Here is a 24887-nt window from a genome sequence, read left to right on the forward strand (position 1 = left end):
CCTTCCTTCCTTCCTTCCTTCCTTCCTTCCTTCCTTCCTTCCTTCCTTCCTTCCTTCCTTCCTTCCTTCCTTCCTTCCTTCCTTCCTTCCTTCCTTCCTTCCTTCCTTCCTTCCTTCCTTCCTTCCTTCCTTCCTTCCTTCCTTCCTTCCTTCCTTCCTTCCTTCCCTCCCTCTTTGTGCCAGCTCTGACATTTAATGGAACCTCTGCTGAGCCATCCCAGCTTGCCAAACCGCAAAAAATCCAACTAAGGAAAAAAACATGACCACAGATTTCCTCTTTTATTTTTGCTGGGTTTATGTATTAAATTAGCACAACGGAAGATCCAAAAGATGGCAAAATTCATGAAAAGGGAGAAGATGGGAATGTATGGATAGACGAAAAGAACAGGATATATTTTATTTCCCTTTTGGACAAAGGTAAACTGTGGGGTCTGTTCAACCATAACAGGTGATTTAAGAAAGAAATGGAAAATGGAAGTGGAGACTAAGAAATAAGAGAGCTACAGCATTTTCAGTTCAAACATGGAAAAAGTAAAAGAGAGAGCACTTGAGCATGAGCTGCTGCCACCTGTATAGGGTTTCATTAGCATTGCACAAGCCCCCTAGGATGTCTCTGTGATTCAGGAGCCTCCTGGCCCTCAGAGCATAGGGCTTCATGCAGCTAGAAGTGGAAGATTCAATTTCTGACAAGGCTGCATTATGTAAGAGCAGCTTGAAGACCTCTTCCACCTAAGGAACAACGTAAGAGTCACTCTATTATAGGTCACTTCAGAGTTCCCCTTGTCTGAAACTTTCATGAAAGGAATGCTCTCTGCCACGCTGTTATGAGACTTTTAATTACACTTCAATTCTGTTTCCATTAACTACAACGAACACAGAATCAGCTCCTCAAGGTTTGCAAAGTTCTTTGAAAGTCTTGAAAGAAAGAAAGAAACTAACTACAGAAGTGTGAAATTGCACTTCTGTTCCTGAACAATGCATCTGCTCCTGTGCTATCTTTCTCAACTGATGTCATAATCAGTTTTGTGACATCACAGCTACCATGGACGTTTATTAAATTCTTATGGAAGGGTTTGATAGAAGGATCACTTTGTGCTGGAAATAAACAGCATATATATTTAAACAATTAATATATATTCATTATTTTGTCCTATAGTAGCAAAAAAAAAAAATTACTAATGATGTGTGAGCAGATTTTTTTTTCAAGAAATATTCACAACTGTCACTGTGAGGCAATAACAAAGACTTTATTCTGTGCAAGATACTTTTATCTGTTACTGCTCCTTGGCCTGATTTTGTGTGTGTATATGTCTGTTACTGTGGACCTTTATGCATTTCTCACTGTAACAGCAGCAAAGTATGACAGGGAAACTAGATGTGGATAAAAGACATGAAACTCCACTCTCTTGACAGAAATGACTGAATAATCAAATTATTAAACATAACCCTCCACCACCATGCCAATGTTATGCACACACCAGTAAAGTCATTGGAAACCATGAGACCACTACAAGTAACACCAAACACCAAACTGCATCATGGGCTTGTTTAGCAGATCCATACAGTTAATTTAAACTACATTAGTGAGAAAGCAGGCTTCTGTAAACACACACAAATTCAGTGAGAAATCCCATTTGTTAAATATCAACTTGTGCCGGATTTGTGAAAGTACACATCCTAAATTTTACCTTTGCAACCACAGGATGACTATAAATACTATGCCTGAAGTAATTATAAACCATCTCAAAAGCTAAAAAATATTTCTGCTGTATTTATGCACATTGAAAATCAGTCTTAGCATACATGTTTTATAAATCTATTATGGGTTTTCTGTGTGACTTTGAGCAGTATATAATAAATTATAGGATAACAGATTTATGATCCAAATCTCCAAAGACTTCTCACAAATGTAATGGAAAATTCCTAGAACTTCAATTTATGTGTACAGATGAATCTGAGCAAGTGGCTTAATTTTGTCAAAATAAAACACAGTGCATTTTATATTTTTAATCCAATTCTAATACATATATATCCGCAGATCATAAAAAAATCCAAATAAAAATATGTTTATCCATATTATGATTTAAAACATGTATGCTGAGCCATGGCTGAACAAGTAGCAGAATTGCCTTTGACAGAAATAGAAATTCCATTTCTTTTCCTACCTTCCAGTGATGATAGTTGCTGTTCAGCTTCCAAATACAACTGAGAAAAGATTGGTCTGGGAACTAAGTTGTTTGAGCGGAGAGAGGCCTCAATAGAATTATGCAACACTTCCTCAAACCGTGTTGTCTTGAGCTGACCAGCGTAAGAATTTCCCATCTTCTCCAAAAACAAACAAACAAACACAAAAAAGCAAAAGAGATGAGGAAAAAAAAAGAATAAAAAAAAAGAAAAAAAAAAAAAAAAGAAAGATATTACAATTCAAGCACTCAGAACTCAATCACTGCATGCTGATGCCAGGCTCAACATTTCTCATGAAAGAGAAATGCTTCATTGTCCACAAAGAAAGGCAAAGAACACTGACTGCAGCAGTGACTGAGCAGATCCTGCTGGTAAATTACAGGAAGTTATCTAAAAGTAACAGCTTTCTCTAATTCAGCAGAAAGGCAGCAAGCTTTGGCACCTTCTTGAAAAAGTGACTAGAAATCTGATTCAAGTAATTTCTTCATTTATATAGCAATTGAGGAGATGTACTTTCAATAGTCATCAATCTATTGTTAAACAGCCTTTCTATTTTAAGCATTTTGAGCAGAATAAACGATCTGGGCAACAGCACAGTTTTGTGTACTTATCTTTGTGTGGTCCATCAAGGCTGAACCTGCTAAAGCAGTTAAACATACCTTTCAGAGGTGCTGTCTCATAAATAATGTAGCATTGCTGTAACCCAGAGATGGTGAAATATAACTTTTACTTTTCACCCTAAACAGTATTTTTCCTTGTAAAAAAAAAAAAAAAGCTTTTTTTTCTTTTTTGAATGAAACAGTATCCATCCACATGCATTGATATTACATTCACTTATTTATTAGGACTTTACTTTTAGTGAAACCATGTAATTTATTCAATCTGTCATTAAGCAGGCAGTCTATTCCAGCTGAATATTCCATGGACTTAACTGACGCCTGCTTTCCCCAGGGAACACAATGAACTGGTGTAACCAAAAGCCATGTCAGCTTTCTTTCCCTATTACAAAGTAGCTCTTGCCCTGGGCCCCATGTCCTTTCCCTCCTCAAGTAACTGTGAATAGAAAGCATGAAACGCTTCCTGTTTGTGGCAGTAATTCCTGAACAGTGAACAGCCCCTCCTCAGCACTGGCTGCTCCTTGGGAAATTCGCCTGTTGGGAAGCATCCCGTGGAATCAGTCAAGCAAAAGGAAAACCACTGTGAAACCACATACTGCTTGTCATGGGAAAAGGGGTTTGAAGGGAACAACATACAAATTTGTGGATTTGGATATCTTTTTATGACTTTGTAAAGCATATTTTACATATATAATATTTTAGTGCACTTGTTTGTACCCTGTTAATACTGCATAGAGAGTACAGCTAGTACTATATGATATAACACTGCTGTAATAGATATACACAATATTAACAGAAGCATAATGAGAACAATAAAACAATGGAGGCAGTATTGAATAAAATTTTTTAGACTAAAAGAAGGCACTACCAAAAAAAATTTCATGTATATACACAAAATCAGAGAAGTTGCACTGAATAGTACTGATGGTAAGGGGTGAAGGGGAAGCTGCAAAGCCTATTAGAGATGTTCACTGCTAATATGGAAATCAGGCTACATATTCTCCTCCAACACAGAAAGCTGATCACAGTTCCCATCCCACACTGATAGGAACCCTCTGGCTCTCTCTGAGTACTGCTTCCCCCTACACCACAGGCAGCTGGAGACAATGAGAAAAGCCTGACATCTGTAATGTCCTTAACAAGCTTTATCAAAGGTATATCCAGGAAACCCCAGGTCAGCTCTGAAATTAATTATATCCAATGTTGAATGCTTGCTCAGGATTTACAGAGCCCACAAGAGGTCAGAAGAGAAACCCTGCATTTAATCCTGAGGATGGCAGAAACCAGCATCTTATCAATGTGATGTTACAGATAAGGAATCAGTTAAGATTATATTATTTGTGAAAGAGGTGGGTTTTGGAATTTGCAACACAAGCATGTTTGTTTGCCTATTAGACAGCTAATTTAATTTTGTGAATGGGTTGGTAAAAAGAAACAAAAATATGCTTTCTGGATTTGTAAGATCTCATGTGTTTGTGTGATCTTACAATCTATGTAAACACAATCATAAACCCAGGAACCTATTTTGGAAGAAGTGATAAATATTTTTTAGCCATTTTTCATCATCAAAAACACACACCACTGGAAACAGAAAATGGGCATTACAGGAGCTTTTTTGCCAGCACCAGTTTCAGAGCCCCACGGATTCTCAACTGCAAGAGAAATTACTTCTCCAAAGCAAGCAAAGGAGAAACCATTTCCCACTAACTACATGACAGTTGTCATCCCTTCTTTTCTTTAGAGCTTCTCAGACTGTGGTACCTGAATTGTCAATTGCTGACTCCATGGCATCAGGAAGCAAAAACTGAGTCCTCTGTCCCTGCTTCAATGACCTCAGCACTCCCAGCCCTGATTTGTGTTTCTCTTGGATACAACTGGGTGCCACAGGCTAAACTTTCAAATGCTTGTGGAAGTCCAAGCCATGCACATAGATGGTGACCAGATCTACTAAAAAAACACCCCATACACTGGCACAGAAGGATGGCCCTCGACCCCATCTACTGATAAATCAAAGGGCATCTCCCTGTCACATGGTCGGTTTCCATGGAGAGCATGCAGAGGAAAATACTTGCCAATATAAGGAGGGACAAAAAGGCAAAGAGCTGAACCTGGAAGAGCCTCATAAAAGCATGATAAAAAGACAAAAAACACTCTGAGCCACTAGGGAGCCCAAGAAAAAATTGCAGATACAAATGAAGCAGGTCAGGACAATGCCTCAGAAACCCATGGACAATGCTGGCAAAGAGAGATGCTAAGTCCAGGCATCTGAAAATGTGAGCAAAAGTTTGTTAGTCACTTAATGGAACATCTCAAATTCCAAATAAAGAACTATCAGCGTTTCAGTGGTAAAAAGAGACTATGTAATTAAGAAATATGGGGACCTTCCTAAGGGTGGATGTCTGTCACATTTAGAGTCAACTTCAAGTTCAACTGCAGTTGAACTAGTCAGGGTTTAAGAAAACCTGCTATGACCCTGTCCTCCAGTGCTGTGATTCCAGTAAGGAGTTCCCTCTGCCATGGGAGTCATGACAATGACTGGGCACAGCAAGAGAGGGCCATGCCAGCAGCAGGGGCACATTCAGTCCCAGCACCCAGATCACACAGGGACATCTTGTGCATAGTGGAACAGACAGCAGCACTTTACTCACTTTTTGCTGTGAGGAGCTCTAGGGTTTTGTGAAGACTGAAGATCTAACACAAGAATTCTGGACAAAATTAATCCTACACCAAGGACAGACTGAGTAGCCTAAGGAATGCTATGGCAAGTAATCCAGGGCTTTTAAAAAATCCCATTGACAGAGACTGATAAATAAAGCCTGCCCTCAGCAGAACCTGAGGAAACTAAAGAATATGTGTGGGCTGTGTTATGTTGACTTTAAAAAATAATCAAGGTAATTACGTGGGAAAATAGGAAGACCTGGTTGATTACCAAGAAATTCAGCCTTAGATAAAAGTCACAGATTGTTACAGGTGGGAATGTTTCATATTAAGTTGCAAGTTTTTTGCATTACACAATATAATTTACACTGCTACTTTAATACATGAATCCTTTCATTATTGCTTTATAGCAGTGAATATATTTTCCAAGTTTGAGCATCCAGCTTTCATTCTTTTGAAATAGTTTTACAGAGTAATTTCTATTGTATCATTTCTAAGAGAATAGCAAGATGTTCTCATCTCTCCAACAGAATTTGCTATCACTATGACAAAAGGTAGTTTTTCATTTGCACAGAAAAAAAGGATTTGTTTGCATGAACAATGGATTTAAGTATCTAAAAGGTTGTCTTAAATTTTTTCTGTGAGGAGGGAGAAAGCATTATTTACTGCAGGTTAAAATTCTTGACTTAGGAGAAGTAAAAGACCCTGATATTCAGCCCCCACAAGACCCAATACAGTATTACATTTTATGTCTTTACTACTAGTCTCAAAATAAGGTTACTCCATCCAAAATGCCCTTTGGGAACACTCACTGCTCCATCGTGACTCCTGAAGTGTGTCTGGGAACCACTGAAGAGAGGGAGTACAAGCACCAGAGCTATGCCAAGACATTACAACAGAAAATTTATTTCTGGCACACAGAAATCTCTCCTTCAATTGTTTCATTTAGTGATACAGCTGTAGACCATATGAGCAAAGAGAAATTAAAAAATATTCTTCCAGAAATCAACTTAGATGTTCATGGGCCACAAAATTATCACCTGTAGAAGTAATTTACAAAGCTTTTTTCTGTCAGTACAAAACCATCTAAAAGCATTGTAAAGAGGTGGATTATTGCCAGTTTCTCAGAAAAATACTAGTTTCTGGAAGTCAAATCTGTTTCCTCACTATTCTGCCAGACTGACTTGGCAGTAAGAGAGAGGGGAGAAAAGGGCTCATAAGACTGAGGTTTATGATAGAACACTGGAGCGTGGGAACCATCACCTCATTTGAGATTACTTCCAGACCAACATTTTACCAAAATGATTTTCACCAAAATCTTCAAGAAGGGTTTGATTTTTGTGTGTTAGTCTTACCCTGAAAGAGAAATTTTCAAGCTTCAAAAGATGCTAAGAAATGAAATTACAATTCTTTCCTGAGCCCAACTCTACCAATATCAACAAGAATAAAATCAGTAGTCACTTATGGATCTGTTGATTGAAATCCACTTCTTCAAGAAAGTAATTTATTCCTCAGCAGTAAAGCTGTCAGATGAATGAGAAGTCTCTGTGTTTCATATATGACAAAATTTTGGCAGGTCAGTAGACCCCATTTGGCCCACTACATTTTAAATGCAACATAAAACCTTTAAATAAAACCACAGTTACATTTGCCAGAAATTCTAGTTCATTCTCTGTCACCAGATCTTAGAACTTCCATATATCTTGTGGACTTATATGAGAAATATTATCTAAAGACCAGTCCAGATTAAACTTAATGGTTTCCAGAAAATTTGGATAGTAGCTCATGATGAAACACAGAGACTCTGATTAAGGCTGATGACAGGTCACAGAGAACTTAATCCTACCACCTTTATACAGCCAAGAACAATTCTGCTGCTGCTTCCATAAAACAAACATACTGTAGCAAGATTCATCAGATCTCTCTATCACTTCTTTTTACCTTCTGTTTGCTTTTAATTTTTATCTGAGGCCTTCTTTTGATTTTGAAAATCAGGCTGACTACAGACAGGGATTTTCTCCTGCATCAACAGCGAGATGATTTCCTCCCCTGACTCATGTTTCCAAGCAACAGGCTGTTGGAACAAGAGTGCAGATTGAAAGGTGTCAAGCCTTTATTTTTTTTTTTTTTTGGCAACTCTAGGTTCCAAGCCACATTTCTTATACTAATCACTGAAATCAGTTCTCTCTCTCACTGCACAAGTAAATAACTGGGAAATGTCTTTATTCTCAGGAGATTGTTGCAGAGATTAATACAGACACTTTTGCAATGAAATTCAATACAGGAAAATTCCCCCACCTACTGAAAAATCAAGTCCGTTTCCTAACTGATCAATATAAAAAAGGATGAAAACAAACTCAGAGAAATCTGTGTTAAAGCACCTCAATAAAACACTAGTAAAAAGCTATTGCTTTCTTTTATCTTCAGGCAGGAAATAAATATTTTTTAATGGATCATCCTTGTTGTGAATTTATTTCACATCCATTTTGGCCATAGTAAAGACAGCTTTTAAAAAAAATATTTTCTTATTTTTTTGCTGAATTTTTTCAACTGCAAATCCAATAAGCATTACTTCTGAGTGTTTATTTTTTCAGTTTAAATACTACAATTCATGCAGGGAATGTATGAATGAAATTAAATTAATATTTTCTATAGAAAAAGGAAAAACAATTTCCTGATATGTCTGGAAAAAAAAAAAACAACAACAAACCAAACCAAACCAAAACAAAAACCCTTCTCATACAAATTCAACTTTACATTGAACCAAAAAAAAAAAAAACCTGACAAAATCCAGAGCAATCTAAGTTGTCATAAACTCTTTAAAATATGCAGCTATGCTGGGGGATCTGGACTAAGGCATGTTGGCAATTTAATGACAAGGAATCCAAGCTGTGACAGCCTACACTACAGTTTTTTGGGGAAACAGAAAACTCCAATTGCAATCAGATTCCTGTAATTAATTAAGGATAAAAGACTATTTTGTTTTTAAGACAATGTTTGGTCTTCCTTTTTGGCTACAGAAAATGTAAGCTTCCTTCACCCTAGTAACTCTTATACCTACTCTCAAACCAGAGCTGATTTTTTTCTGAGACATTTAAAGTACTGTTTTGTGCTAAGAATGACACTATATTTTAATTTATTTTAAACAAAATAAAAAATGTCAAAGTTCAAATTGGTCATAACAGAAATCCTTTGTTAAAAGCCATATATTGGATTACTCTTCAAGTTTTAAAAAATAATAATCCTAAGGACTACTGGGACTGATGACTGACAAAAATCCGTATCTGCAAAAAGAATTCAGAAGAAATCTTTATTTAGACTTTTAAAAAGTGACTTAGCATCTAATATTAATATATTTTAATTTTCACTGGAAGTCTGTTTTAGATATAATGATGACACTGGTTTTCATTTATTTGCTTCTTGTTTTAGCATGAACCTTCTTTTTAAAGACTTGTCATTCCTTTATACCCTGACAACTGGGCCAAGGAGCCACTTGATAAAAATAAATGTGAGCTAGGTGATAGTCCAGTATTGTATTAATAATGCAGACTGAGCCTAATGAATGATATGGCAATAAATACATTTAGGCAGTGGCACTTCATCCTGTAAATCCTTTCACATTCCTCTCTGCCAGAAATAATGTATTCTGATACAGATTTCCTTGATTTTCCTACAGGATCTCATAAACTCTGCAAGTGTTACTGGAGATAAAATCCCTTATCAGCAGCTTCCAGCATAGTGCAGCTGATTTGCTTTACTATTTCTCCAGCACAGAACCCTGATCCTGTGGCTGGTCAGCAGCACTGCCTTGGCTCCCATTTGCCTTTTGTGCATTGCTTTGATCAGCTCCTGGCTTTGGATGAAAGCAATTCTTTCAGAGGCCACCTTCAAACTCTCTTTAAAAAAAAAAAAAAAAGAATTACATACATAAAACCAATTGAGCTTGTTAAGCAGCAGGAAGAAGTCAAGTAGAGGGAGGAGAAAGGGAGGGAAGAAGGTGCCACAAATCAGGGCTAGGAAGTAATGATCAAAGTGGTGACTGGGAAATTAGTAAAACATATCCCCTAGTTGTACAGGTCTGGGGCATTCCTGTAAGTGCAAAGGCTCTCTCACTATTACCTAAGGAGACACAGCTCTCTCTCCAAGAACTGTCTCAGACATCTCCTCCAGTGCTTTGAGAACAGCCACTTGAGATCTCAGAGCAAAGCAGTAGGGAGCAGATTGGCAAGTCAGGAGAGAGATAATCTTGAAATGCATATTTTCTAAAGAAAATTCTAGGAAACCAATACTACTCTTTCTTCTGGTTACTGCTGCTATAGAGTGTTTCCAAGAATCTTTTCCAAATCTAAAAGGAGTACACAAAGGGTAATGCTGTCCTGATTGTACAGGTTAGCTTTTTGAGCCATCCTCAAAACCAGACTTTTGTTTTTCCTTCCACCAAGCCTCCAGACTCATTCCTACCCCCACCCCGCCAGGCTCACCCCTGGAAGCAGTGCAGCAGAGGCGTGTGGGGCAGCCACATGCACACAGAGATACCAGAATGCCCAGCTAAAGCACACTTGGGAGCTGTCTGCCAGGCAGCAGAGGCAGTGCCTGTGGCAGCTCTCCAAGGAGTGCACAGGTTCAGAGGCTCCACCTCATTCACAGCAAATGGCCTCACTCTTGAAAGAGAGCTTCACTGATTTCTACTAGCAGAGCACACTCTACTGTATCTAGGTCATATTTTCCATCTAATGAACAAAGGGTGGACACAAATACAATGGGAGCAGTTTAAAATCTACCTCACCATCTGTGGATAGCAAATACATCTGTAGATGAGTGTATCACATTACAAACAGATCTGAACCTCAGAGTTTACTCAATCAGGAGACTGATTGCACAAGTATTATATGTTGAAAATGCATTAAATAAGAAACATTTGTAAACAAAAATATGCAATCCAAAGCATTAATCAAATATCTTTAGTTAAAAGTATCAGTAGAATCCTCAAATTTAATTCATTTAAGAAACTGAGCAGTTTTATATCTGAGTTGTCTACTTCAAGGGTTTAAAAATTCAAGTTGTCTTAACTTTTAGTATTTTGAAGTTTTCCTAAGAGGAAATCACTCAAATCAAGGACAGCAAACAAGAGACAGAAAATACAGACAATGAATATGTTTAAAACATTAATATTAGCTGTAAAATGTCTCACCAATATTATATTTGAATAGTAATAAGATGAAGCAATATAAGATGGCATATGTTATGATATATTAATATTTTTATTATACAGTAACAGTATGAAAATATGCAATATAAAATATACCGTACCGTACTGAAAGCATGTGCTCCTCAGCGACTTCCAGTAAACAGCTCCTGAAATTTCATACCCTGACTGCAGCACTGAACACCTTACACCTGTGCTAACTGCCAGTGCTTAGGTCTTTGTGGAATTTTCTTTTTTGTTTCATTTAGAAGAGTCTGCTGCTTGGCAAACTGGTGAGCACACTTAAGGCTCCTGAGTCAGCACTGTGCGCAGCTGAACAACTCAGTGGGGTCACCATGACACGAACACTCTCCTGTCACAGCAGAGCACAAGAAGGTTTCAAAGCTATCTGTTCTGCAACTATGGCAAAAACTAAGTAATGAGACCACAATATACCCTGGCAAGCTGTTCTCTAATTTGTGCACTGGCTATACTAAATGATAAATGGTCTGACTTTGTGTCTTATTAATATAAAAGCGCTGTGCTGGGTCATGGTGCTCCCAGCCAGGCACACATGAATTTATCAGTCTGAAACATATTAACATCAACAGCTTTGTTGGAGGCTTTTAGAAGGTTTTGAAATGGTTTGGGTTTTTTTAAGAAATAAGGGTGCCCTTTTGTACTATATAGATATCACAATCACTAAAGAAAGCATGAAGTGTGTACTGTAGGTATTTTGTTTTGCTAACAGAAGAAAAGATTAACAGGAGAATGAAATCAGGTATGTAGCAATATTATCTTTGTGTTGGTACTATGCCCATATCTCCTGTACAAAAGGATAGGAAGTCAAAACAATATTTGAGAGAACATGCTCAATATAACACTGGATATGCAAAGAAACAGCTCTTGCATCATATTTAAACAAACACTGCATCTTTTCAAGATACAGCTAAAGTACATGTACAGAGAATGTTTCTGGTAAAAACATATTTATCAAAATTTCTTTAGGCAACAAATAACTTCAGAAGATAAAACAAATAATTCTGATTAAATTTTCTTTTTCTTGGATCTCCAAGTCATGCAAGGTCCAGCTACATGCCTGATTTTAAACTCAGTTAAATATTACTGAAATGAGTAAAATCAAGCACTTGTCTCAATTCCCAGTTGAATTAAGTTTCTGTGTAACCTTATATGCAGAGTATTTTTGGTACAGCTTGTGAAACTTCATTTTCACCCTTCACTCCCAGGACATGGTTTCATGACTGGCTCAAGTTACTCTAGACTCAGGTTACTGCTGAAAAGCAACATCTCTCACTGCTGATTGTATATTCCCCCTCTGTTGTTCAGTGGCATTGAAGTCAGCTGATATAACTGAAGACTCATAGTTTTTGTAGGGTCATGTTTTGCTAGATCAGATCCCTCATCTAGCTGGGCATAAAGAATATGGCCATTAATATTTGCAAAAGAAAAGTACCAGTACATAGCTAGGGAGGGTGCTGAGAACAGTATCTTTTTCTATAAAAATGCTTTAAATAACACTTTAAAATTTGAAAGATACAATTTCTGATTCTTCTGTACCATATGAGGGAAAAACCTGAATTTTAAAGCTTCTTGAAGCTTTAAATTGTTGGAAACTTTAGTGATTTAGTGCTTTCACTGAAAACAATTTTCACATTAATTGAAAGTTTTCATTATATCTTTGGTATTTTTTTAAATATATGCTATCTCTATATACTCCACATGCTTTAATTTTTGATTGGCCCTGAACTGGTCAGGTAGTTGTACTGGATGATCACTGTGGGTCTCTTTCAACTGACAGGCTCCACTCTAGCCTAGTCAATCCTATTCTTAGATTTTAGACAAAGCACTCCATTGAAGACATGAAAGAGAAACTGTCCAGAAAGTAATAAATAATGATTTAGGAGAGTGATTGGAATCTTTTTCTGTTATTATGAAAGTGAACTAGAAGCTTTATAAACGTTCTGTATTTGACACATAGATACAGGAGACCTCAGCCATGCATTTTCAAGTGGGGTACCAATTCTTTCAGCTAAGAAATGCAGGAATGACTGACTGGTTTCCTACCAGCATGGTACAATTGTGTATCTTCAACATATTAGCTTGACCAAATTGGCTCTTGAAGTATTATACTGACAGCCAAAGTTTAGAGAAATCCAAAAGGAAAACAAACATTGCAAGAAATAGATATGTGTGTGAGAGGTGATTTTTGAAAGAGTCACTTTTAATAATTTACCAGGCCAACAAAAACGAAAGCCAGGAAATTCACCTTTTAAAGAAGTGTAATGTGACTAATGCCAGCCAAACTTATTTGCCCCATAACTGTAGTGCATCCACAAGCAAAATTTCTCTAGGATGCACTGCCCAGGATGTTTTTTAGAAAGACGTCTAGGATGCTGTAGTGTCTGTCTCTGACTTTGCTTTGTGGCTGGAAACACCACATCAGTGCTAAAGAATATTAGCATAGGGGAGATGTTAAAGAGGAACATGTTAACCTGATATTCAGGAATGGAATGCAAAAAGGAAAAGAAGCCTGCCTGCTTTGGATATAAGCATGGAAAAGAAGTTCCAGAGGAGAAGAAAGGGCAAGAGGGCACAAAGGGCTCTATTGTGTTTGATTAGCAGCCAGAGCAGGAATTCCAGGAATGGGCAATGAGCATGGAGTTTATGTATAAGAGATGTTGTATACAGAAGCAGTGAAAAGTTAGTCACTATGCAGCTGCTGATACCACATCGACCAGAAAAGAGGGGCTCTGCCTGCTGAAATGAGCTGCTGAATCTGTGTGAAATGAGTCAGTAGTGTAAGTGATGAATTGACAGAACAGCTGTTAGGGGAAAGATGATCAAGAAATTATCCCAACAAAATGTAATATAAAATTGTAGCCTTGTACCCTAGGCATTAAAGAAGAAAATAATATTTTACAGGACTCTGTAAGACATGTTTTTCACAGATAGAGAACACAGGAATAGAAGTGAAACAGGACATGTAACTTGAGGTTATAACCTCAGGGTTACAAGATTGTCAAAAGTCTAAAGCACACGAGCTCAAAAATGATAAATGGCATCATAAAAACAATTTACCAGGACATGCATTTATAAGGCAGAACAAGGAAAGAGCTGATCCCCCATGCAATCAGAAAGGAAAATTAATATATGATTGTAAAATTTAATGTTTTTTCCCCAAGAAGATGAGAGGTTATTTATGATCAAATGACTGATTTAGCCAGCAGCTTTAGCAGGTAAAAGTAGAGACTGCTACTTGAAAAGTCCCCAAGAACTTAGTATTTGAAGCATTCTGCATGCAGACTGTGTATAAAAGAACTAAAACTGGGTCCTGCCAATCTGAATGACTGATTTAATTGTGAGACAACTATTTTTCGTCTCAAAATGTTTTTAAAATGGCTGTAGGCATACATGCCTTTTGTGTTTATACAGAAATAATACTGGAGTGTGCACAAAATCTTACATAAAATATCATCTATATAAGCTAAAAATACATACCACACTGGTATGGAGAGTACTTATGTGGAGCCCAGATTGTCTCCTCCATGAGAAACACTCTCAGTCTTGTACTTTGAAGATGTACAAAAGGGGACCTTTAAGATCACCCAGAAATACAGACTGCAATTCAGCTGCCTAACCACAGGCATTGTCTAACTTTGAGATGTTCTGGGTAGTTCTGTCTGGATTCTGACTGCTGCTCCAAAGAAGCAGAGTTCTGAAGCAAGTCCTCTGTCACATGTGCCAGTCCTTTATGGACACCTCAGGTAAACCAGGGAAATGGGTAAACCATGAAATCAGGCACCTACAGGCGAATTACGCTCCAGATATCTACTGATTCACTAGGCAGAAATTTCCATTATAATCAATAAAACCAAGGGATCTGAGAGAGATCTGAGACATGATTCAGCTGTTTATTTACCTCGACATGAGCTGAGTCCCCCAGCTCCACTGACCACACTTGGCTTCACTGACCACAAGGTGCTGAAGCTGGAGCTGCACAAAGACCTCTACATTGAGGGGTCTTGGGGTTCAATTCAGTTGCTTACACAAAGATGTTTAGTGCTCTTTGATATGTTCCAGGGTATCTGAGGCAGCAACACAGGTACCACAAACACCTGTAGGAGACCATGCCAGGCAGGATATCTGAGAGCATCTCATTGCAAAAGAAGTACATAAACAAGACACAGAATCACATCCTCCATCTCAAACTAAATCCTACTCTCAAAGTCAAAAACTGGCACATCTATGGGTACATCTGCATTGTTAAGTGACTCTGCTTCCAGTTTGCTTCCAGCTCCCCATTACCTGATCACACTGTGCACACACTGGTTTACATCCAGGCACTGTGCACTCAGCTTTAGTTCCACAAGTAGTTAAATAAGGCCCTCCTTTCTCCAGAGACTGAAAAATTAAAATAAACAGGGTCATGCTGACCTCAAGGCAAGCAACAGACTTAATTACTGTAACAGACAACGATGAATCATACCTCAGCAAAACTCCCATTCCTTTTCAATAGAATGCATTATTAATCAGACACATTGTTTTACAACTGGTAGAACCTACACCAGAAAAATCCTTCCTTTCTTCAGCGCACAACAGGAATATTTCAGAATGTCACATGTGTTTCTTCATCTCTCTTAACAGTCACAAACTGTTGCTGCTTTCATGTCTTACCCACATTTCTTTTTATTGCCACACTGCACAAAAGCATCCACCACATATTCAGTCATGCTGTATCTGTGTAAAAATCTTAAATGAATTGTCACAGACCATTTTTTAAAAACTTGAAAGCTACAGCCTGACCGATACTTCTGTAGCTATTAGAGACTACAACTGTTCAAAACACTTCTTTAAGAGTGTTCCTTCATCTGTAGTAATTGTCGTAATGGGCAAAAAAGCCTCTGAACCTCCAGGCTGAGTTACATCCCTTTGAGTGCTTAGAAAAACAGCTCTTAAGAGCTCTCAACTTTCTGCGCTCTCTTTGTGAAAGACCTCGAATGCCAAGCCATGTGATGGAGGATGCTGTACAGTACATTGGGTCAGGAGAGAAGACGTGGCACATCTCATACCTGGGGAACAGGCACATTGCATTCTGCTGCGAATGTGAACTGAAACTAATTGAACAAATGCTGTGCTCAGTGTGTGGGATCTGATATGCCTGTGCTGACCCAGTGCCTGTCTGCAGCTACTGAGCCAGAGAGGAGGCTATTCCACTGCAAACTGCTGAAGATACTCATACCATCCCCACTCATTGCCTTGCTTTGTATCTATTTCCCAATTTGCCATTTAGGTGTATTTCCAGGCCCCACATATTCTTTGGAAGGAATCATGTCTGTGTGTAGACAAGATGGCTTTTTCATATTCAGTGTCTCAAGAGAGGAACATGTATGTCTGTTTGCAAGCCAAACAAAGGTAACACAGTACAGTTATACCCACAGCTGCTGTCCTACAGCACATCTTTCTATTCAAATGTTTTATTTTAATTACTATGAATCATTAGAGCTTTAATCTCTTTAGTTCATCTTAGATTTGTATATTTTTTCCTTCAGAATTCTATCATCTGGTCACTTATAATACTAAAGAGCTTAGTGCTGTATATTGGATGCATTAATTGAGAATGCTCACAACAGTATAGTTTTCAATCTCACTTAAAAACTGTTTCATGTTACTTTTGAGATCCACCACAACTTTTTCTTGTTTCAGATCATGGATTATGTATCACAATTCCTAAATACTTCAGTGATTACTTAATATCACCCACAGAAAACAAGAGAGAAGTAAGGATATCTTCTTCCTCCATTTTACTGACTTACATTCAGATTTACAGTCTGAAGTAAAATTAGTGTAGCTTCTATGAGCATCTGAATTTCTAATTACAAATTAAATCCATGCCAGGTAATATTATCTAAATACTTTTAAGAGTCCGAGTTCAAAAATTTCAATCAATGTCAAAGTGTGGAAAAGTTCAGATCTGAATGCAGCTCATTTATTATTTTATTTAAATGTTGGAAGACATATGGAATTTAGAGAAATAAATCATTCTATTTCTGTAATTCTGCTTTGGAAAGCCTAACTATATGGCCACAAAAAACAATCTTCAAAGTAATTTTTCTGATGAAAAAATAGATATTTTTTTCCTTATTTGGGTAGTGCTACAAATTCCCTGTCACTTTTGAAAAATTGTAAGCTGTAGATGAGGAAAAATAAAGCATGAAGTTTTCACATCTCCTGTTGTGTTTCTCTACTGCTCATTAATTGAGCTGCAATAAGAGTAGAGATCAAAATCAACATGAGCCAGCCATGTGCCCTTGCACATGGAAGGCAGCCCAGAAAGCAAACGTGTCCTGGGCTGCATCCAAACATTGTGGGCAGCAGGGGAGGGAGGGGATTCTGCCCCCCTGCTCTGCTCTGCTCTGGTGAGACCCCACCTGCAGTGCTGCACCCAGCCTGGGGTCCCTGCACAAGAAGGACACGGACCTGTGGGAGCGAGTCCAGAGAAAAGGAACAAAGATGCTCAGGGATGGAGCACTTCTGCATGGAGACAGGCTGGGAGTGTTCAGGTTGTTCAGCCCAGGAGAGGAGAAGGTTCTGGGGAAACCTTAGAACACCTTCCAGTGCCTAAAGGGGCATTACAAGAAAGCTGGAAGAGGGACTCAAACAGGGATTTTTCTAACATTAAAAACCAAAAATCGATTCAGGTCTAGTATTTGCAAACAGAATAAATAGTACTAAGGACTGGGAAGTCAGCTGCCCCTGGTTTTCCATACATAAAAACAACAGGAATTTATTTGGAGGAGCTACAGACATTTTGCAAACTTTGTATCCTTTTTCTCATTCTGTTCTTAAGAATCAATTCATCTTTACTTTAGTTTTATTATACCTAATTCAAAACAGCACAGACATATAAACAAGTTTAATCTATCAATTCACACCAAGCAAAAAATACAAAGGGATATATTTTACATCATTTTCTCACATATTAACATAATTGCACTTTTCAACTGAATACATTAAAGTTACCTACTGTGAACATGTTACAATGTGAAAATACTTTCATTATGTTATCACCATATAAAATTCAATGCCGTTTCCAATGCCTCAAAACTTCACTTTAAACAGAATACTGAGTGTCAAATTGCAAAGGCAAAGATCCTACAAAATCTACTTTAGCATTCTGAACAACCAAAATATGGTGCTACAATAGCACAGTGACTATATATGCTGCTGCTGACCTTTGGAAAAAGTAGTAAAAAGTTTTAAAAAGGAAGTATTCATTACATAATTACATAATCAAGTATAATGTTTGCTCTTTTATTCTAAGTACTTATCAAAAAGCCATTCTGGACCCAAGTCTACCAGAATGATAATAAATTTGTCAACAAAATTAGGACTCAATTTGACAGATGTGTGATTTCAGTCATTATGCTGAAAGCAATGTTAAAATCTTTAGCATTTTTGACACATCATACTACAGAAAAGAAGCTGCAGGGGAAACACTGTCATTATGACATTTTTGGCTTGTCTGACATTTTTTCTTGTTCTTTTTTGAAATCATGATTGCATGTTCTGCAACACATACACAAGAAGTATTAGTAGGAAAGGCAATCCAGAGCAATAGATCTATTTTAAAAAGCAGTACAAATTGTACATAGTATTATTTCAGCTGGTTGGTAGCGTCACATTTTTCAGAAATGCTGGGCATTGCTCTCCCATTTGAGTATTACCCATTGTACATTGTCCCTGCAGCAGAGAACAGTCTCTCATGATCAAGAGAGACTTAAAGAACAGAGTTCATGTGACTGGATGGAAGAATGGAACAGCACTCTAAACAGACAGCAGGAACAGTACAAAATGGTATGTCTGAAACACCACAGCTGGACAGATTGCACCAACTGACATGTTAGGAGCAAGTTTTATGTAATAGCAAATTTCTTGCTTTTAGTGGGTGGCTCTTACACAACTGCCAGCATCTCTTTTCCCCTGTAATTATATATCCAGTACATTTTACAAACACATATCATTTTTCCAATAGCAGTAATCATTTCATATAAAAGATAGACTTTTTTCTAGACATTTGATAAAGGCTCTTTCAGAAAAATATCACAATCTGGTGCAATTTGAAAGCATGAAGATGATGCATTCAGAAATGTTAGCACAAGATCAGACGGAAACAAATTTAAACTTCTAATAAAAAATTTTGAAAGCTTCAACTGTCTTTGATTCTGAGTAGTTCACCTGCCTGAAGAATAAAGAAAAACATCCTATCAAAGGTACCCAAACACTACCTCTGTGACAGAATATGGGATGAACTGTAAATGAAGTGTTCTCAAGAATTTATTCTACACAGGGAAACTTGAAAAATTACTGAGGAATAATCGTAACTACTGCTTGTTTACAAGCTGTCTTAGACTCAGGAACATCATCTCTGCCTAAAGAAGTATGAGTCAAGCCCATAGGAGGGCCCAGGTCACTTTCAGATTGAAATATTATCCTTCTTCATTGTCTCCTGTGCTAAAAATTCTGAAGAAGAAAAGGTAGGAATAATTGGTTCACAGAAAATAACCCTGCCTCTTCTAGAATTCTGTTATCTAAGTCACTCTTCCTAACACTCTGACTGATGACTTCTTTCGGTGCTTGACATTATGGACTTGGAAATTGTACATTATTATCTTGGCCTCATCATCTCCTGCATTCAATTACCAGTCTACACACTACATGAATAGCCTCTTCCCATTAAGGTGATATCCTTTACCAAAGCAGAGCTTTACAGAACTTTCTCTGATTGAATAGGTTTTTACTTTAGAAGCAGTTTTGAAGCTTTTGCTTCCTTCAAATAAATTTTATTTAAACAAATAAAACAAATACCACTTTGGTTTGTTTTTTTTTTCACACAACAGTGTCCCAGTATGCTATTAAGAAGTTCTTTTCAAGCAATAGCTACATCAGAGTGATGGATAAAAATAAACCAGGTGGGTAGGAACTACCTGTGCATTCATACCTATTAATACCTACACACACACACACACACACAGAATGTTCTCAGGCTGAGGTTCAACGATCAATGTATAATACAACATTTGCTTATACTGTAGTTTCCTTCATTAATTGACATTCATTACTCTACTTGCATGACCTCACAAGAATTTTGCATAAAAGGCAAAGACAAAATATGTCCCTTACGCAGAAATGTAACTTTTAGTTATTGCTATTGGTCACTTCTCTGTATGCCACATTCAACAGCCCTCAGTGATAGACTCCAGAGATATGAGTTTATCAGAAGGCACATACAGATGAAGCCCCTGCCTTTAGCACTACTCAGCAAGGCAAGCACTCCCACTCAGGTGAGGTTGCAGCTTCTCAGGAACCCCACCCCACTTAGCAGCTACATTCAAACAGGGAATGTTGTTCCTTTGCCATATCTATACTGCTGGTAAAACCAGGCCACTGGTGCTGGCACAGTAATGCCCACTCTCCTGAATGCATGTAGTGCCCAGTGGCTTTGTGGGCATATTTAGTGTGGTTTGAGTCAGAACTTTGATCAGTGCCAGGGCTGTGCTGCAAGTCATCCCAGTGGTGCCTTCACAGCATGGAATGGGATGGCTGTGGAAATGCTCTAGTGGGGAGAAGCTGCTGGGGCAGCATGGGAGGTCCATGGGCTCTGGGAGCAGTCCCTGGTGCATTCCCAGCCCAAGCACTGCCTGGACGACTACTGAGTGCCACAGGCCAAAAGTGTGCCAGGAACCACTCTTACTGGGAGTTCCAGCTCAGGCTCACCACAAACTGTCTTACTAGCTTTTCAGACTCTGCCTTCAAGTCCATGTGCACTCTGGTCACAGTTTTCCCTTCTCCATCCTATTTTCTCTGACTTCTTTTACTCACTGACTTTTTAAAACTTTTTACTCTCAATGCCCTCCTCAAAAATTATATATATACTCCACTTCCACCTACCTCTCCTTTCCAAGAATTGGAATATTGAACAATGAAATAGCTAATACTGACACTTGGACACTACTATTATCACTTTAAAAGATGAAGAGGTTGCATTTTGAAACTGTTGCAAACCTGTAGACACTATAAGGGTATTGCAGCTACACATATACCCATGTAATAAGAGACATTGTTTTCTTTACCTTTCAACCTCATAGATTAAGTAAGTACAGGAGCAAGCTGAATATCTGATTCATTATAATAGTAAAAGCTTCTACATCAATTCCTGATTTGCTGTGGTCCAAACTATGATTTAAGCCTTGTGTTTGCTCCCTGCCTTTGGTTACACACAACACTATTGAGGGTAATGCTGCTCATGCCACTCAGCAGCAAATTTCTTTAGGCCATTCCCATTCTCTTCACAAACAGGTTAATATTTTTAATGTGTATCCTTATTAGTTGATGTGTTCTAAATTATTTTTACTTCCTCTCTCTTACTCTGTCACATGATTGAGCAGTGTCAATGAGCCCTGACTGTACTCTTCATTTTCTGAGGAAAGTCAGACTAAACATGAGATTCGGCACACATTAAAGGGAAGAGCTAAGTAATAATAAGCCTTAATTTAAAATACAGAAATTAAAGACAGCAACCTCATCTTGTATGGGAGCTGATACAGTTTGTTGCAGTGTCATCCAAATGTAGGCTGCAACTTATTCCAAACACAAAATGTGTGTTATCCAGCAGCATTTGCTTTTTACTTTCTTTCATCTTACTCAAATTCTCATGCACTTTCCCGTGGTATGTAACAGGTTTCCTATAGAATTCTTTCTTATAAATTTGTGACACAATTCAAAGATATTAGTAATCAATACATCTCTAGACATCCACAATCAAAACTCTTCTGAAAAACTGTTAGATCAAAAACTTGCTAAACACCATAGGAGACCACTTCTTCAGAAATCATTGTAAAATTTAACTATTTAATCTAATTGTACCATATCAAAAACAAAGAAGAACAAAATGCCAGAAGATAAGCAGTAATAACAGCAAACCATTTCTTCAGTGGCTATCCTGCTTCTTTCACAAGGAAAAACATTGAATCATGGAATCACAGAATGTTTTGCATTGGAAACAACCTTTAAAGGTCATCTAGCCCAACTCCCTGCCCCAAGCAGGGATATCTCCAGCTTGACCATGTCACTTACAGTAGCATCCAACCTGACTCTGAATGTTTCCAGGGACAGGCATCTACCATCTCTCTGGGCAATTTATGCTGGTGTTTCACCACTTCTACCAAAAAAAACCTTCCTTATAGCTAATCTTAATCTATCCTCTTTTTTTTTTTTTTAACTCTTACTCCTTGTCCCATCACAACAGACCCTACTAACATTTCATGCATTGAACACTTCATCCACCAAATCTGTACCTCTCCAATTAATAGAGAAGGATGTTTTTCACTCATTGAAAATATTCTCTTGTGAAAAGTTAGGGACAGGAAAGTTTGCAAAATCAGGATGCTACTATGACAAGTAAAAATCACAGGTGTAGTAAAAAAAAGGTTAAAATGCTATAAGAGATGCAATACTTTGTTCTCGGTGTTTTTTTTCCCAGAGGTAGCACAATATGATCCATTATAAAATATACTAACTATGAAATACATAGTATCCATGTTCAAGATCCATACTCTGAAAGTGAAAAGCATTTGGACTCCAGAGTAGCAAGGAAAATGAATATGACCACATAGCCTCTCTGCAGTCACACAAGCACACAAGCAAATCTGTAGCTCTTAATCTTCTTTACTGAATGAGGCTACAGGAAGGTAGTAATGATGAGTCATCTTAGCAGGCCCAAATGCCAGTTTTCAAGTGCAATAGCCATCCAAATAAATTACAATTATCCAAGCACATCTGTTGCTTGTTATAAACTTTAATGCAGCAACGATTATATTATTACCCATGTTCTTCCAGTTAAACTTAACTCATAGGTTTGTACAAAAGTTTTCTCTTCAGTCCTAAATTACAGTAAAATGAAGTGTGGCAGAGAAACACATTCTCCTTAAACAGTTTCATTTCAGATTTTCAAAAGCACATTGCACTTACACTTTTAGCTATATTGAAAGATGTCACATAACCACGTGCTGAAAAATCTCAGCTCCGCTTTCCTCTATTTAGGTGTGCTGTTGATTTGACCACAGGTTAATATTTGCATTGTCATTTGGTTAAGTATCTTCATATTGAATTCATGTAACTTTCTTATGACAATAATGCTATTATGTATATTCATGTGGTCTAATTTTATTTAAGATTTCAAGTACATTCAAATTAATAATATACTCTTAGCAAAATGTGCGCAGCACAGAATCTTAAAAACTGAGTGTATCAAATATTTATAGAGACTGACCCATAGTCAGAAAATGTTCTGAGCCCTCAGTCTTATGAAGAATGTTTTTTACATTGTGTCTACTTAGATCAAGAATGGCCACAGCATTGCATAATGAATGACACAGGCTCTAAATATCATTTGCTCTGAATCAGCTGAAAAACCCCAGAGTTTGGTTCACAGGAATCACCACCACAAGCCCATTTCTAGGCTGCCTTCCTCTCTGTTAGTCCTATATTTTAGGCTTAATAAGCTGTTACAAGGTTCAGGACCAGATTGTTACACCAGTTGTTCACCACTAGAATTTGCAATATTTCTTTTCAAAACTGAAGGTTTAAAAAGCTCTGATCTCTAAAAAGAAATACAAAATTACAAGAAGCAAACAGTTGGTTTTGGTTTTTTTTCTCATAACATTTTATTGCATTTAGCAGAAACAGCTCACAATAGCTGTTCCTTCATCAGTGTGCTAAAAGGCTGAATGGATTTGAAATATATTTTCTTAAAAATGATGGCATAACTCTTCCAGGCATCAAAGTCAATACTTCAAGCACGAATTGCATGAAATGCTGGCTCCTTTTTGTTTTAAACCATACCTCAGTACATATCACATATTAATAAAACTAAACAAACAAAACACCCCACAAAGCAAACTTCCTTGCAAGTGTTAAAGAAAGGGGATTTGTTTTGTTTCATTTTCTCAGATCAGTTCTCCATAATATTTCCAAGAAGGCGAGAAATTTTCTTTGAAACTAAGGTCTTATTACACACACATTATGAAAAAAAAAAACATCAAAATTGATTTTTGGATGTGCAGTGTCTAATTTATAGGCTTGACTAATCTGCATTTTTAGAAACTAACAGATTGTTTTACTGGTTAGTGCAAATGTTATTGATCCGCTTTCTTGCTGAATTAATAGCACTATGATAGGACAACTCGCTTTCTCAGCTTTCCCAATGTTTTCCTGAAAAGAGGCCCATTACATGGCAGGGGGCAAAGGACAGGCCTTGATAACACTGTTTGTACATTTCTTTGATGTCCACAGGCATCATCCTCGACAACTGACCACCAGAGACAAAAGAGTACTCTCAGGCTGCTGGAAATCCCAGCCATTCTTCTCACCACCTTTTGATATCCCAAGGCTTCTATACCCTGACCTCTGCACTCTGACATCCTTATTTGAAGGATGGTCAGAAATGTCAAAAAATTGTTTCCAAATTTAGCCAATAAACTAAGGATTCATTTTGCTTTCCATAATTGCTTTGTATCCTAATGTACCTGTGGGAACACAAAAGATTTTACAAAAAGAGTAGAAGGAAATGTGTCAACAAGAAAAAAAAACCTTTGATTTTCTGGTTTTGAAACCACTCTCAAACACCTGCCTTCTAAAAGCCAACTCTGTCTAAAGTGCCTTGACATTTTCATCATAATGCCTTGATTGTGCACATGTATCTGCAGTATTTCTACCTAGTCAGTGTCATACAGATTTGTACTTCTAACATGCAGATGTTGCTTGCTGACATAACTTCACTCAATAAACATACACATTTTAAATGGTGTGCATTCCGTATGTTAAGTACTGATACAAATTTCTATTCATTCATATTTTAAAAAGAAATTTGATTTAAATATTTTTTTCAAACTGTTTTGCTCTCTACAAACCTTTGTGATTGATAATTGGATTCGTTTCCCTCTGTTTACCAGAATATTTAGAGAACAATTTTCCACAAAACTAACAGAAATTATCATGGATGCTTTTAGACAATTTCATTTTTCACCTTTCCAGGGGACTGAAATTGGGCAAACAGAAATAATACACATTCAGCTAAAACTCTGGAAGTCAGGCAAACACCTACAGAAACACCCTTTTCTCTTTTATTATTATGGGAGATCCTGCTGAAAACCCACTCCAAGTAT

General features: G+C 37.5%; 1 protein-coding gene across 9 annotated transcripts in view; it reads right to left on the reverse strand.

Moving 5' to 3' along the window:
* The window catches only part of GREB1 (growth regulating estrogen receptor binding 1), an 86872-nt gene that overhangs the window by 52679 nt on the left and 9306 nt on the right, over positions 1 to 24887 (reverse strand). For 3 of the 9 annotated variants that reach the window (XM_064411928.1, XM_064411931.1, XM_064411930.1), the window contains exon 2: positions 2166 to 2322. In XM_064411928.1, the coding sequence (XP_064267998.1) occupies positions 2166 to 2322 (157 nt within the window). Of the gene's footprint in view, positions 1 to 568; positions 720 to 2165; positions 2323 to 4562; positions 4672 to 10769; positions 11141 to 24887 lie in introns of those variants that run through there. The other 6 variants (XM_064411927.1, XM_064411929.1, XM_064411924.1 and 3 more) reach the window with 6 other exon arrangements.

The sequence above is a fragment of the Passer domesticus genome, chromosome 3 (genome assembly GCF_036417665.1).
Source record: "Passer domesticus isolate bPasDom1 chromosome 3, bPasDom1.hap1, whole genome shotgun sequence".
Taxonomy (NCBI): Eukaryota; Metazoa; Chordata; class Aves; order Passeriformes; family Passeridae; genus Passer; species Passer domesticus.